We start from the raw sequence: 16,774 nt of genomic DNA, 5'->3' as shown, positions 1-16,774 counted from the left end.
TCCTTTTGTTATTGTTATTATGATTAGTACCCTGATGAATAAAAAAGGATATATATATTTAATCCTTTTGAGGTTTTCTTATGGCTGCTCCCAGAAGAGGAATCGTACCACAAAAGGATCTTTACAAACTGTTTGATAACTGTCATCAGTTTTCAAAAAATATCTCCATATATATCCTTCTATTGGAATGTTTGAGCATCTTTATTGTGACACCCTTGTCAGCAGAGAGAATAAGGGTGACAAGATGCTAGGATGATATTTATGAGTACCATTTTGATTTTATATTTTGTTGATAAATAATTGGGTTGACCATTTTTACACAGAAATTGTGCAGCTGGATTTGTGTATGTGTTTGTAACTCATATATCTATGTCTTTTGTTTATTTGCTCATTTTTCTACTATTTATTTATTTTTAATAATTTGCAGGAACTTTGTTTTTTTTCCCTACAAATTAAGGGAACTAAGCCCTTTACCGTGTAGTGCTAAAGATGATCTACTTGGATACTGAAGTTTGTTAATTATGACAGATCAACATTTTATGTGTTTACATAGTTCAATCTCTTAATGTTTTGATTTTTTTCTATTATGTTATGCTTGAAATTCCTTGCCCAAATTGATATAAATTAGATATTAGATCTTATTTCTCATAGTTTTTGCTTGTTTGTACAGCTCTTTTAACATCTGACTGTTGAATACATCTGGACTTTAGTAATTCACCATTGCTTACATTCAAGTTATGACCAAATGCTTTTAACGATATTTTTTCTTCTTCATACCTGGTACCAAGAGTATGCCCTATCCGAAGGGTCAATGAGGATGGTGATGATTTTGGCTTTGGGGACCAGAGATGCAGCTCGTTTGGGAGCTTCTTCTGAATGGAAGTAATTAGCACTCTTTTCAAATAGAAAGTCACTTGTAATGTTGGATGGAGTAGGAAAAAAGTCCATATACCTGAAGGCAGAGAAAGACAATTAATTAATTTGAGGTCTAATTGTTTCCTACCATACTATGGATAGGAGAGGGCTTCCCTGGTGGTGCAGAGGTTAAAGCATTTGCCTGCAATGTGGGAGACCTGGGATCGATTCCTGGGTCGGGAAGATCCCCTGGAGAAGGAAATGGCAACCCACTCCAGTATTCTTGCCTGGAGAATCCCATGGACGGAGGAGCTTGGTGGGCTACAGTCCACGGGTCGCAAAGAGTCAGACATGACTGAGCGATTTTTAAACATTTTTACATCCATTTATATACATTTTTAATTATTGATGTTATAATGGTTAAAATAGAGACTATTCTGTACACTCTGAAAGTGAAAACAGCCCCAGGTATTACTGTTCTAATGGGCTATTTAGGACAGGCAAAAGAGTGAGATGGAATGGGTAGGTTGCTAAGTAACGGAGGGAAAATTCTTTAGATTTGGGTTGATGTTCTGTGCTATTGAAAGCCAAATCTAAAGAAGTTAAGTTTACCCTTGGCAAACAGCAAATTATACCATATTGCCTAGTAAATATTTTAAAATAGTAAATTTATGTTTGCACACTTGAATGCTAAATTCTTAAATTGAGATTAAAGTGCACAAAAGAGGAAAATGTGTAAGTCAGAATAGCTATAAAATACTAGGCCGATTAGGGCATAGTTGCTTTCCTCCTTTTTAACTTCTGCATAATTTGTAGTGTGTATAGCAATGTGAACACATTATAGTCTATCTGGAGTAATTAAGGAGATATTTCCTGCCAGTTGATCCTGTGGAGCCTCGGCAGGTTCACCCCTCCATATGCTGTCGGAACAGTCCTCCTTGTGTAGCTTATAGATTCAATATGTTCAGAGGTTAATTCAGTGCAAGGCATTAATTATGTGTGTAACCCTCCTTACAGCTCACCACTTCTCTAACCCTCAAATGTTCTAGAAATAAATAATGACAGCAATTAAGAATTCATATAAGATACTTATTTTCCTCTTTGACATTTGTTATTATGTTTCCCAAATGTGAAGTGGTGAAAAGTCTCATCTATATTCCTGCTTAACAATTCGCATTCCATTTGAGCTCATAGATAAGAGGAAGTTGCTGCTCTGCCTTCAGTAACTTGCATGCAATTTCCAAATTCATTTAGTCTTTTTAAATAAGACAAAATAGTGCAATCCTAGGTGCAGAGTGGACATGTCGATACTCATAACGGGAACTCAAATCTGCTCACTGCCATTGCCTTGGCCCCTCTCTCATCCTAGTTGCGTCTTAAAAGAATGAGCTTTTCATGAGGACAGATTCACATGTGATGTTGACATAACATTACATGCTATGTTAAATTGTTTAGTCGTGTCCGACTCTTTGTGACACTTTGGACTGTAGCCCACAAGGCTCCTCTGTCCATGGAATTTTTCAGGCAAGAATACTGGAGTGGGTTGCCGTGCCTTCCTCCAGGGGATTGTCTTGACCCAGGGATCCAACCCACTTCTCCTTGGTCTCTGCATTGCAGGCGGATTCCTTACCCACTGAGCTATCAGTACATGCTAGTCAGGTATGCAGTGAGGGGAGTTTACCTCAGGGGAAATTTGCCTTATATACTTGGAATTTGGAAATCAGGGCCATATTTTCCTTAGAAAATTGGGACATGGCTAGAAAAAAACACCAGAGTGAACATCAGTTATAGTATCAGGTTTATTCCATTTTAATTTAGGGATAATATTGTGATTTTAAAATTTTCATAATTTATTAAGTACAAAGTAATTTTCCTCTTATGCACTCGTGTGACTAGCATTAATATGGTTTTAGAAATGCTCTGGTATTTGCATGACAAATATCAGCTTAGATTATAATACAACATTTACCATCTATGTGTTTAATGAAGATACAAGTCACAGAGTATAAAAGAAAACAACCTTTTGATTTATTTGTTTTCTCAGGCATTGTTGTGAAGACAAATTATGTATTTAGTAAGAAAAAAAACCTCTAGACTCAGTGAAATAATAATATGCTTAAGGAGAATTTTAAATATCCTTATGAATAATTCTGATGAAAATATTCCATAATCCTCTTTATTCAATCATATTAATTTACCAGAAAAATATTATCATTATTGCACTGTCCAAATCAAATTATAGGCAACACTGATTAAACATATCATCATTATAAATTAATTTTTAATTCACTATGGTAGAATTAAACATAACAAATTTATTCTGTAATTATGTAGATGCCTTGCATACACCTATAATTGCTCATCTATGAATGAGCATGTGCTAATAATGGACTTTGTTTTTTGTTATTTTTCTTACCAGTCAATTCCCTTGTGGTAGTTGTTTCCATTAAAGAATTGGACTTCTTCAAATGTTTTGGGACTGGGGAGATTGCTGATGATGGAAGGGTGCATAAGAAGAAATAAATAAAGTGCTGTTGTTCCTATTACAAAAAAAAAAAAAGGAGACAAAATGTTATTTAGCAATAAAAGACAAGATAAATACTTTATTATTATTATGGGTGGAGGCATGCGGAATAGCATGTGGAATTTTAGTTTCCTCAACAAGGGATTACATCCAGGCTTCCTTGCACTGCAAGTGCAGAGTGGTAACCACTGGACCACCAGGGAAGTCCTAAGACAAATATTTAGCAAAATTTTTGCTCAAAAAAGTAATATGCAAGGCCAAATCATTCCAGTGTCAAAATGATTTCCTAAAAAGCAGTTAAGTGCATTTCATGTGGCAATGATTTGTGTTCTTATATTAGTCTTCATGGTTCTATTGACCTAAACATTTCATTTAATCTGAGTACATAGTCAAAGTTAAATAGGTTGATACAGCTAGGGGAGAAAATCAGAAACTGGGTGATCAGATTTCCCTGCTGAAGTCAGATGAGTGGCTAAAGTATCAAAGACATCCAGCACAATACCTGAAACTCAATTAATACTATGTCCAAATCAATTAAAGTTAATCAAACTATTCAACAGATGTCGACCAGTGCAACTCTGAACAAGTCACTGTAGTAATGATTGGTGATAACTTTTGATAAGAAAAACATATTTGCTGGCCTCAGTAGACTTTAAGTGTATTTGTGGATTTGAGTCAAGTAAACAGGTGAGGGAGGTACCATGATGAGAGAAGAGTAGAGTGCTTTTCTAATACAGGAGAAAATGGGTAATTTAGACTTGGGCAGTCAGAGAAGGCTTCCAGGAGGAAGCATTTTCTAAGATTGTACCTTAAAACTCTAAGTATTTCCTGAAAGGCTGAAAGATGGGTGCAAGATTGTGGAAGACAGCCAGTTGACTGTCCTGCCCTGACAAGCCTGATAATGAGGCACTAGGCTGAACAGACTGGCTGACATCAACCACTGAGTGGATGACATCACAGAAGGCACGAGTGTCACAGCTAAACCTAGGTTAAGGCAGAAACTGAGGGCCAGAGCAGGAAGGACCACGAAATGACTGGCTCTCATAAATCAAAACTTCCCTTATGGAAAAGGTTATTTCATTTTGTAACGTGGTGCACACAGGAGACTTTGTTGGATTTCCCAACCCTAGGAGAGAGTGGAATGAACTACCCGAGTGGACTGGCAGAACAATAATGGCAGCTGGGGATCTGGAACAAGAGACCACAGAGAACTGTGTAGATAAAGAAACTAACAAGAGATCTTAGGGCCCCTAGAAAGCCAGAATGGTGTCTCCTGGTGAAATGGCAGGGCAAAATTTAATAAATGCCCTTAAGGAGATTTCATTTTTTAGCAGATTAAAAATCATCATCCAACTTCTTTGACTTGTTTGTTCCTCTTGGGAAAGCTCAAACAAGCTAAAAGCTTTATCATTTCCACATTGGTAGGTCAAATATGAAAATCTAAAGGTATAAGTTATTGTCTTTATAAATACAACCAGCAAAGAGGAAAACTAGATTTATACTTACTAACCTGGAGTGTTCTAGTAGAACTAAGAAGTAGTAATATTCAATGACAAATGATAGAAGACATGATTTTAAATTAAAATTTCAACATAATTTTACAACATAGAAATGCTTTCTTTAGTCGTCATTCCAGTGTGAGAACAGCTGTGAGGGAGTTGGTGGAAAATTAATGAATATTTTAAATAACAAGAACATTAAGAAAATTGATATATATGAAAATACGTGCTGCATTTTTTCTCTCCCTGCACACGTGTAACTTATTGTTGCAACACAGTTTATATTACTGGAGGAAGAAAAGATTTCAACAGCCAATATCTAATAGTCTGGAAATTTTGCCCACAACCTTTAAAATGATCTACTTGCTTGTATTACAAATATCTGCATCTGGGCCAGGCTTATTTATTGTGACTGTTTGTTTTGTGTTATGGTTTGTGCACTCACTGATGAAAATGCTTCTAGTTAGAGTTGTGAATTCAAAATATAGCAAGTCAATAAAAAGTTTAATTAATCAGGACATGAGCAAAGTATATAAAGCTGTCACATGCTGAAGAAAGTATGAAATAGTCTAATTGAAAGTGTCATCTCATTGCGAAATACTGTCACTCTCTTTTACTGCATTGTTATACACATGTCCTTCAGCACATGAGAAAATATCACGGGGAAAAGCTGCCTAATAAGCCTAAGGTGCATCAGAAAATAAATCCAAACCATATGTATACATAAAGATTATTTGAAAACAAGCAAAGAAACAAACAAACCACACAGGTAGAATATTTGAAGGTGATAATGACAGTGGTTCTGAAAAAAATCAATTCAAGGTTGATATGCAGTATAAAATAGTTTGAATGAAGCTAAAGTTTTCTTTTATAACTTAATTCAGCAGTTGATTAGGCAAAGCCACAAAAAAAGGTAGAAATTAAAAATCAGATGCCACAACTGTGACATATAAGCTCAAAGTAGTCAAAAATGTGTCTGTTGAACAGCTTTAAAATTCATACTTAAAAATTTAGTCCATAAGTCTTAATTAATTAAATGAGCAACTTTAGGGTCCCTTTGAGGATCATGACATAAAGATGATCCATAGGGATGAAGAGAAATTCAATAATGAACTTGAATGGCTGTCTAAATGTTTCAACAAGGCAAACTTAATCAAATACTATATGACACTGTGTTTTATGACAAAACAAACAAACACAAAAAACCCCATAAACTGCCCAGTTGGTTAATCTTACCTGTTTTTTGTGGCCCGATTACAAGGAATTTTGGTAAGTGGTCACAAGTTTTCTCTCTGGACCATATGTCTTTATGTCTTTTATCGTCACATGGATTCTGCAAGAAGGAAGAATAATGAATCTTATCGTGTAATCAATACCCGGCTCTGTTCCATAAAAATTGTCAAACCACAGAATCAAATTCTTGCCTGATACCCTTAAGCTAGGAGTTAGACCTTGTTCTGGTTCTGATTTTCAAATTGTTTCCTTCTAAAACGGCACCTTCCTTTCCTTCAAGGCTAGAACTCTGCATCCAGTCTCTTCTCAGGCTTGGCTTGTTGTTCTAACTTCTGAGATTCCACCTCACCTCTGAATTCACGTTTTACATCTGTATACCTGATCCTTAGCTTGTCTATGCCTGGTTTGAACTCAGGTTTTCAGATATCTGTGCTCTGCCCTAATTATTCCTACTTGTTTTTCTCTAGAGGGCTGGGAAGTCATCCTTGAACTCTGGACTTGGCCAACTTTTTCTTCCCTTTTTACACTACATGCTATATTCTATGCTGATCCAGATAATCGCATAGTTTGGCCATATTCCACAAGCAGATACCATGTAGATCATTATTTCTAGCCCCTACTTTCCTCCTAAACAATAATTTACATTGTGTGTGTGTCACTGCTGCACAGACGTGGTGAGGAAATGACCCAACATAGCCACACATCCAATTTTATCCCCATCTCAACTCTCTCTTATACCAGCCTCCATTCTGTTCAAGTCGAGAGGTCCAAGTTTACCATCCAGTTCATGGTACTTGAGAATTAAGAGTCCTAAGGACTTCCTTAGTCGTTCAGTGGATAAGAATCCACCTGCCAATGCAAGAGACACTGGTTCAGTCCCCAGCCTGGGAAGACTGCACACGCCGCAGAGCACGTGACCCGTGTGCCACAGCCACCAAGTCTGTACTCTGCAGCTCACGAGCTGCAACTACGGAACCCATGTGCCACAACTGCTGAAGCCTGTGTGCCCTAAAGCCTGTGCTCCACAAGAGATGTCACTGCAATGAAGAGCCTGTGTGCTGCGCCAAGAGTAGCCCCTGCTGGCCACAATTAGAGAAAGCCCATGCAAAGCGACAAAGTCCCAGGACAGCCATAAATAAATAAATGACCTTTTAAAAAAGGGTAAATGATAGTGACACCACTTTTAAAATATCTATTGACTGACAAAATGGTTTTATCATATTGGTAATCTAATTAATAAATATATTCAAAAATTATTTTCACAAAATTCTTTCTAAAAAACATGTTGATCATTAAAACAATTATAATTTTACATGTATTATTCAAATTTAAAAATGGCATAAAATAATCATTTATGGTTCATATTTATGTACTTAAATAATTTTTTAATCCATATCTGCTCTAATATTATGTCACCCAAGTTCCTCTGAAGAATACTTTCACTAAACCAGCCAAGTTTCAGGAGCCTATCAACTTGGTTGGTTTTTAGAGGCCCAGTGGCCTGAAGCATGTGGTGACATGCCTTCCAAAGTAAAAGGCGAGTATTGTACTTTGCAATTCCTGCTACTAAGATAGAGGGGCTTCCCTGGTGGCTCAGACGATAAAGAATCTGCCTGCCATGCAGGAGACCTGGGTTTGATCCCTGGCTTGGGAAGATCCCCTGATGGAGAGAATGGCAACTCACTCCAGTATTCTTGCCTACAGAATTCCATGGACAGAGAAACTTGGGGGACTACAGTCCATGGGGTCTCAAAGAGTTGGACACGACTGAGTGAATAGCACTTTCACTTTCACTAAGATAGAAGCACAAAGCTCGATAGGCTTCTTTGGGTTTTGGACACATTTTTTTTTTTGGACCTAGGAAATACTTCTCTGAGTCACCGACTGAATGATGCAGAAACCTGCTGGTTTTGAGTGGAACCCAGAACAAGAAAGAGCCCTGCAAGAGGTAAGTCTGAAGTCTAAGCAGTCCTCCCAATTGGGCCATGCATTGTGGCAGACCCATGGTACTGTGGCCTCGATGGTATAAAAGGACACCAAAAAGAGTTTTGGTCAAGTCCCAGAGGAGAATCACAGTGTTTACCCTTGAGGTTCTGTAGCACATCATTCAAACAGTAGCTCCTGGTATGCTACTGGGCCCTGGAAGAGATTATGTTTGTCATGGATTTTCAAAGTAATCATGTGGTCACAATTCACTATCCTAAGTTTAATAGTGACAGAACAACCAAGTCATAAGTTCAAGTACACCCAGCAGCTATTCATTATAAGATGGAGTGATACAGCTGGAACCGATTTCAAGAAGATATGAAGGCTACAAGTAAACCTTACAAGTAAGTGCCCAGACCCCATGTTACCTATCATGGTCTCACTGATGCCTCTACATCATGTCCATTAATTCAGTGATACCATCCAACCATCTCATCCTCTGTTGCCCCCCTCTTCTCCTGCCTTCAGTCTTTTCCAGCATCAGGGTCTTTTCCAATGAGTAGGCTCTTCACATCAGGTGCCAAAGTAATGGAGCTTCAGCTTCAGCATCAGTCCTTCCAATGAATGTTCATGAATGATTTCCTTTAGGATTGACTGGTTTGATCTCCTTGCTGTCCAAGGGACTCTCAAGAGTCTTCTCCAAAAACACAGTTCAAAAGCATCAATTCTTTAGCACTCAGCCTTCCTTATGATCCAACACTAGCATCCATACATGACTATTGAAAAAATCATAGCTTTGATGAGATGGACTTTTGTTGGTAAAATGATGTATTTGCCTTTTAATATGCTGTCTAGAAATGTGATGATCTTTGTATTGCCCATGAATGCACACCACAGAGTATCCAATGTAGAAGTGCTGCACAACCCAGCAGTCAGATCGTTCCCAGCATTCCCACATGTCACTAACCTCTGTCCTTGGCCAATCCAGCTCTGAAACAATGGGTATATGAATGGAGACAGGGATCAAGACCATCCCCATGGAAAAGAAAGGCAAAAAAGCAAAATGGCTGTCTGGGGAGGCCTTACAAATAGCTGTGAAAAGAAGAGAGGCGAAAAGCAAAGGAGAAAAGGAAAGATATAAGCATCTGAATGCAGAGTTCCAAAGAATAGCAAAAAGAGATAAGAAATCCTTCTTCAGCAATCAATGCAAAGAAATGGAGGAAAACAACAGAATGGGAAAGACTAGAGATCTCTTCAAGAAAATTAGAGATACCAAGGGAACATTTCATGCAAAGATGGGCTCGATAAAGGACAGAAATGGTCTGGACCTAACAGAAGCAGAAGATATTAAGAAGAGGTGGCAAGAATACACAGAAGAACTGTACAAAAAAGATCTTCATGACCCAGATAATCATGATTATGTGATCACTAATCTAGAGCCAGACATCTTGGAATGTGAAGTCAAGAGGGCCTTAGAAAGCATCACTACAAACAAAGCTAGTGGAGGTGATGGAATTCCAGTTGAGCTATTTCAAATCCTGAAAGATGATGCTGTGAAAGTGCTGCACTGAATATGCCAGCAAATTTGGAAAACTCAGCAGTGGCCACAAGACTGGAAAAGGTCAGTTTTCATTCCAATTCCAAAGAAAGGCAATGCCAAAGAATGCTCAACCTACTGCACGATTGCACTCATCTCACATGCTAGTAAAGTAATGCTCAAAATTCTCCAAGCCAGGCTTCAGCAATACGTGAACCGTGAACTCCCTGATGTTCAAGCTGGTTTTACAAAAGGCAGAAGAACCAGAGATCAAATTGCCAACATCCACTGGATCCTGGAAAAAGCAAGAAAGTTCCAGAAAAACATCTATTTCTGCTTTATTGACTATGCCAAAGCCTTTGACTGTGTGGATCACAATCAACTGTGGAAAATTCTGAAGGAGATGGAAATACCAGACCACCTGACCTGCCTCTTGAGAAACCTATATGCAAGTTCGGAGGCAACAGTTAGAACTGGACATGGGACAACAGACTGGTTCCAAATAGGAAAAGGAGTATGTCAAGGCTGTATATTGTCCCCCTGCTTATTTAACTTCTATGCAGAGTACATCATGAGAAACACGGGACTGGAAGAAACACAAGCTGGAATCAAGATTGCTGGGAGAAATATCAATAACCTCAAATATGCAGATGACACCACCCTTCTGGCAGAAAGTGAAGAGGAACTAAAAAGCCTCTTGATGAAAGTGAAAGAAGAGAGTGAAAAAGTTGGCTTAAAGCTCAACATTCAGAAAACGAAGATCATGGCATCCGGTCCCATCACTTCATAGGAAATAGATGGGGAAACAGTAGAAACAGTGTCAGACTTTATTTTTTGAGGCTCCAAAATCACTGCAGATGGTGACTGCAGCCATGAAATTAAAAGACGCTTACTCCTTGGAAGGAAAGTTATGACCAACCTAGATATTATATTCAAAAGCAGAGACATGACTTTGCCGACTAAGGTCCGTCTAGTCAAGGCTATGGTTTTTCCTGTGGTCATGTATGGATGTGAGAGCTGGACTGTGAAGAAAGCTGAGCGCCGAAGAATTGATGCTTTTGAACTGTGGTGTTGGAGAAGACTCTTGAGAGTCCCTTGGACTGCAAGGAGATCCAACCAGTCCATTCTGCAGGAGATCAACCCTGGGATTTCTTTGGAAGGACTGATGCTAAAGCTGAAACTCCAGTTCTTTGGCCACCTGATGCGAAGAGTTGACTCATTGGAAAAGACTCTGATGCTGGGAGGGATTGGAGGCAGGAGGAGAAGGGGACGACAGAGGATGAGATGGCTGGATGGCATCATGGACTCGATGAACGTGAGTCTGAGTGAACTCTGGGAGATGGTGATGGACAGGGAGGCCTGGAGTGCTGTGATTCATGGGGTCACAAAGAGTCAAACATGACTGAGCGACTGAACTGAACTGAACTGATGAATGGAGAATCTGTGAAAGCAAGTTGGAAACCATTCCTGGGCTTCCCTTCCCCAAGTCTGCTTTAGTAAGAGCCACTGCTGAGTACCTGACCTGTCAGTAAGAGACCACTTCTAAGTTCCAGAAACAGAACTCTTCTACCACTTGGTAGAAAACTGATTATGTTGGACACATCCATTCTGAAAAGGGCAGTGACTCATCCTGATCCCAGCTGGAACATATTCAGAGTATGAATTTGCTTCTCCCAGTTTACATAGCCTTGGCCATCATCACTATGCAAGGCCTCAAGGAATGTCTAACTCACTGATATGGTAGCTCACATAATATTGCTTTGGTTAAAGGGGACCACTCCTGACAAAGGGAGTGTGATAGTAGGCTTCTTCCCATGGGAGTCACTGGTCTTATCATGCCTCACTACCCAGAGATGCTGACCTGACAGAGGGGTGAAGGACCACAGGAAAGAGGCAATTGAGGTACCAGCTTTTAGATACACACCATACCTCTTAAATTAAAAGCTATTGGCTGGTTCTGTGTCTCCAAACAGTAGTATAGTTGTGTCCAGGAATTAAGGATTGGATGTAAGAGTGACCCATTCACCATCATTTGCAGTGCTTATTTGGAGTATTTGTGCTTTCCATCTTACAACTTTAAAGTCTGTGGTTCTAGAAGCTCTGGTTCACAAAGGAGGGGAGACCCAAGCAGGAGGCCCAGGAAGAGGATCACCACCTAAATGCTGCAGCTTATGTCCATTCACTTTGGACTCCTTGTGTGCGTAGACCAGCAGGCATGGAAATGAATTACAATCCTCACAAGGGCAATTGACCCTGGTCAACATAAGTAGAACCGCTACTATATAGGGAGAAATATCCTTGGCGTTCAAATCACTAGGTTACTTGCTGATACTTCTATGCCCAATTCTAACTATAATTGAGAAAGCATGGCCACCACAGCCTGATTAGGGCTAGGTTGGGCACCAGACAAGAGTTTACCACAGTATACTTCATAAGTTCAGTTCAGTTCAGTTCAGTCGCTCAGTTGTGTCCGACTCTGCGATCCCATGGACTGCAGCATGCCAGGCCTCCCTGTCCATCACCAACTCCCGGAGTTCACTCAAGCTCATGTCCATTGAGTCGGTGATGCCATCCAACCACCTCATCCTCCGTCATCCCCTTCTCCTCCTGCCCTCAATCTTCCCCAACATAAGGTCTTTTCAAATGAGTCAGCTCTTCACATTAGGTGGCCAAAGTATTGGAGTTTCAGCTTCAGTCCTTCCAATGAACACCCAGGACTGATCTCCTTTAGGATGGACTGGTTGGATCTCCTTGCAGTCCAAGGGACACTCAAGAGTCTTCTTCAACACCCAGTTCAAATGCTTCAACTCTTTAGTGCTCAGCTTTCTTTATAGTCCAACTCTCACATCCATGCATGACTACTGGAAAAAACATAACCTTGACTAGACAGACCTTTGTTGTCAAAGTAATGTCTCTACTTTTTAATATGCTGTCTAGGTTGGTCATAACTTTACTTCCAAGGAGTAAGCGTCTTTTAATTTCATGGCTGCAATCAACATCTGCAGTGATTTTGGAGACCCCACCCTCGCAAAGAGTTGGACACGACCGAGTGACTGAACTGAACTGAACTGAACCGAACCGAACCCTCCAAAATAAATTCAGCCACTGTTTCCAATGTTTCCTCATCTATTTGCCATGAAGTGATGGGACCAGATGCCATGATCTTAGTTTTCTGAATGTTGAGCTTCAAGCCAACTTTTTCACTCTGCTCTTTCACTTTAAGAGGCTCTTTAGTTTTTCTTCACTTTCTGCCATAAGGGTGATGTCATCTGCATATCTGAGGTTATTGATATTTCTCCCGGCAATCTTGATTCCAGCTTGTGCTTCATCCAGCCCAGTTTTTCTCATGATGTACTCTGCATAGAAGTTAAATAAGCAGGGTAACAGTATACAGCCTTGATGTACTCCTTTTCCTATTTGGATCCAGTCTGTTGTTCCATGTCCACTTCTAACTGTTGCTTCCTGACTGCATACAGATTTCTGAGGACGCAGGTCAGGTGGTCTGGTATTCCCATCTCTTTCAAAATTTTCCACAGTTTATTGTGATCCACACAGTCAAAGACTTTGGCATAGTCAATAAAGCAGAAATAGATGTGTTTTGGAACTCTCTTGCTTTTTTGATGATCCAGTGAATGTTGGCAGTTTGATCTCTGGTTCCTCTGCCTTTGGTAAAGCCAGCTTGAACATCTGGAAGTTTACGGTTCACATTATTGCTGAAGCCTGGCTTGGAGAATTTTGAGCATTACTTTACTAGCATGTGAGATGAGTGCAATTGTGCAGTAGTTTGAGCATTCTTTTGCATTGCCTTTCTTTGGAATTGGAATGAAAACTGACCTTTTCCAGTCCTGTGGCCACTGCTGGGTTTTCCAGATTTGCTGACATACTGAATGCAGCACTTTCACAGCATCATCTTTCAGGATTTGAAATAGCTCCACTGGGATTCCATCACCTCCACTAGCTTTGTTTGTAGTGATGCTTCCTAAGGCCCACTTGACTTCACATTCCCAGATGGCTAGCTCTAGGTAGTGATCACACCATCATGGTTAACTGGGTCGTGAAGATCTTTTTGGTACAGTTCTTCATAAGTTATCTTTATCTAGGTATAGCCTTCCTCTGTCATAATTCCCAGAGAAAATTACAAGAAAAGAATTAGTGGGACAAACTAAAGCTGCTGCTACTGAAGTTGGTCCTGAAACTACTCGACACACCAGGTCAGCCTTCCATACCAGCAGAACTGCTACCCACCGGAGGAGGAAAGCCAGAGTAGGGGATATAGATGTGGGAGAATATGGAGAAAATGTGCGTTGGTTTCAGCTTTGGAATTGGCTGCAGCAATGAGGCTGCAGTTTCTCCTAATGACCTTCCTCTCATAGGTTTCCCCAGGAATTATGTTCACAATTGTGGAAAAATTTTGCCTGGGTGAGTGAGTGTACTATGAGAAGCAGGTATAGCTTTGTGGTACAAGGTGTGGATGGGGCAGTGGTAGAGGTTGAATGCCTTTTCCTCCACTGAAGGAAACACTCTATTTCTGACCAGCTGGGGAGACTGAGTACTGCCTTGTCAAATAGAAGCCACTAGACAGGAAGTCATGCGTCCCTTGCCACTTTCCAGAGATGGCCCGTGTCCAGTGATTGGCTGATTCAGGGGTGTGACAGCCTGACCAGCTTGCTTCAAGGTCAGACAATTTGTGTGATTAGCTCTTTCCTTGCAGATCTAGTCGAGGCTTGACTTTTCTAAGACTACATCATGCTCAGCTTTTTCCTGTTCCACATTTTCCCTTATAAGCTTTTCCTGAAAGTGTTTCCTCAATAAATCATTGAACCAGATCCTTATCACAGAATTGATGCATTTTCCATCGCCATCTTTCACTGGAACAAGAGTATAGCGTAATAAAAAAACGCCAGTTATGTATGCAATCTGTGAGAATTCGCCTCACAAAAGGTTCTCTTATACATCTTGAATTTGTCGATGAATTCATGTATAGAAACTCTGATAAAGGAGCTGATTACAAGCCAATAAGTGCAACAGTTCTTATCTATTTTACATAACAACTGAAATTTATTTTCTTTTTACTAGTGTTTCTATTTTCTGCAATGTTTTAATTCAGTATTCAGTCTCAGATTCTCCATAGTCTAACTTTAGCTTAACTCTCTGAACATAATTTCCACTATAGCAGAGAAGGCTAAACTAGCTTGTCTCCTTTTCTTCTTTGTATAACAAAACATCACTATTTTGTTTAGTCTCTGGCTTTCCAGCTAGAGATTATATTTCATAGTCTCTTGAATTTAGCTACCTTCATATGAGTCACTCCAGTTTAAGTAAGACAAAATGATGTAAAAGTATCTTAAAGTCACTCTCCCTAGATTTCCCCTTTTCTACTTGCTGCCAGCTGTAATATGGCTACAACTGCACCACGTGCCTTGGACTCAGAAGAGGAGACTGTATATATGTTGAATACCTGCCAAACTGGGGCCCTGGATAATCATGTAGAACAGAGCTGTCTAACTCTCCTACACTGCCTGCCCATTTTCCAGATAGTTATATGAGTGAGAAGTATCTTTCTATTTAGCCCCTGTATTTTTGGAATGCCATCCTTATAGCAACATTGCCATATTCTCACTGTGATTCTTGAGAGAAGATAAAAAATTTGTGTCACAATATGAATTACTGTACTGCATGCTTCAACAATAACATTTCACTGCAGGGAAAAAAAAAAAAGATTCTGGATGAAGCAACCGGTTGCTTTTGATATAGATTGTTTATATGTTGGCACAATCTTTTAGTCTCATGGTGAATCAGGAACAAATACTTCAAACCTGTTCATGGGCCTCTGTTTGCAGTGGAGGAGACCTGGGTTTGATCCCTTGGTCGGGAAGATCCCCTGGAGGAGGAAATGGCTACCCACTCCAGTATTCTTGCCTGGAAAATTCCGTGGACACAGAGGAGACTGACTGGTGGGCTACAGTCTGTGGGGTTGCAAAGTGTCAGACAGGACTGAGAGACTGGCACTGAGTTAACAAATGACAACACCAACCGAAGCGTCCGTTCTGCTGTATTCACTATTATAGATATACTCATACCCGCATGTGAATCTGTGAATTATTTATATTTCTGGGCAACACTTTTATTTTTTTCCTACAATTCAGGGTCAAAATCTTGCCAGTTGTTCTCACTGAAGCTAATATCTGTCATAAACCATTCCTATTTATTTTGGTGGGGCAGCAGAGCTCCGTAGTTAAGAGTGTGAGCTCAGGAGGCTTGTGTCTTAAGCAATTTCCCCAGACTCTCTGGACTTCAGGTTTTTTATCCATTAAATAATCACGATTGATATTGTTTACCTGGCACAGTTATTGAGAACATTAAATGAGTGAATACAGTAAAAAACATTAAATTGTGCTCTATAAAAAAAAAGTGCTTACTCTGTGGGCTCAGTCGTTCAGTCGTGTCCAACTCTTTGCAACCCCCTGGACTGTAACCCGCCAGGCTCCACTGTCCATGGGATTTTTCCAGGCAAGAATACTGAACCAGGTTGCCATTTCCTACTTCAGGGGAATCTGCCCAATCCAGGGATCAAACCCACCTCTATTACACCTCCTGCATTGGCAGGCAGGTTCTTTACCACTAGCACCACCTGGGAAGTTTATTCTGTAATCTCCTATAAACTCTTTTTTCCCCTTTGTTTAGTTAGGCAACTGGAGCAGCAGAAAGAGATTATGCTTGCTGATGGACTGGTTTATTGCAGATATTCATCCTGAGATCTGACTTCCTGGTCCTTGTCAGAAGCACCAGCAACTAAGGTGACTGATCCTTCTCAGAGCTGGATGGCTAGACTTCTGGGATGCATGAGATGTAGGCAAACTTGAAGCTATGGACTCTTCTACCATATGATCCAAAGACTCCTATATAATCCTAATTCAGTTTATTCATGGATCTTCTTTTTTTTCACATATATTATACTTAAAGTGCTTCCAAGGTGGGGCAATGGTAAAGAATGCACCTGCCAATGCAGGAGATGCGGGACTCACAGGTTCGATCCCTGGGTTGGGAAGATCCCCTGGAGAAGGAAATGGTAACTCACTCCAGTATGCTTGCCTGAAAAATTACATGGACAGAGAAGCCTGGTGGGCTATAGTCCACTGGGTCACAGAATCAGACTGAGTGACTGAGCATGCACACAATATAAATAATCCCTTGATTCCT

At 40.0% G+C, this 16,774-nt stretch overlaps 1 protein-coding gene across 1 annotated transcript in view; it reads right to left on the bottom strand.

The window, feature by feature from the left end:
* The window catches only part of LOC128049737 (bifunctional heparan sulfate N-deacetylase/N-sulfotransferase 4), a 281,519-nt gene that overhangs the window by 17,661 nt on the left and 247,084 nt on the right, over positions 1-16,774 (bottom strand). Inside the window, exons 7-9 of the mRNA XM_052642048.1 lie at positions 6,115-6,211; positions 3,272-3,395; positions 778-952 (exon numbers count right to left, since the gene is read on the bottom strand). Of these exons, the coding sequence (XP_052498008.1) occupies positions 778-952; positions 3,272-3,395; positions 6,115-6,211 (396 nt within the window). The remainder of the gene's footprint in view (positions 1-777; positions 953-3,271; positions 3,396-6,114; positions 6,212-16,774) is intronic.

This window comes from Budorcas taxicolor, chromosome 6 (genome assembly GCF_023091745.1).
Source record: "Budorcas taxicolor isolate Tak-1 chromosome 6, Takin1.1, whole genome shotgun sequence".
Classification (NCBI taxonomy): domain Eukaryota; kingdom Metazoa; phylum Chordata; class Mammalia; order Artiodactyla; family Bovidae; genus Budorcas; species Budorcas taxicolor.
The sequence above is the reverse complement of the archived record's forward strand: the minus strand, read 5'-3'. Positions and strand labels throughout refer to the sequence as shown.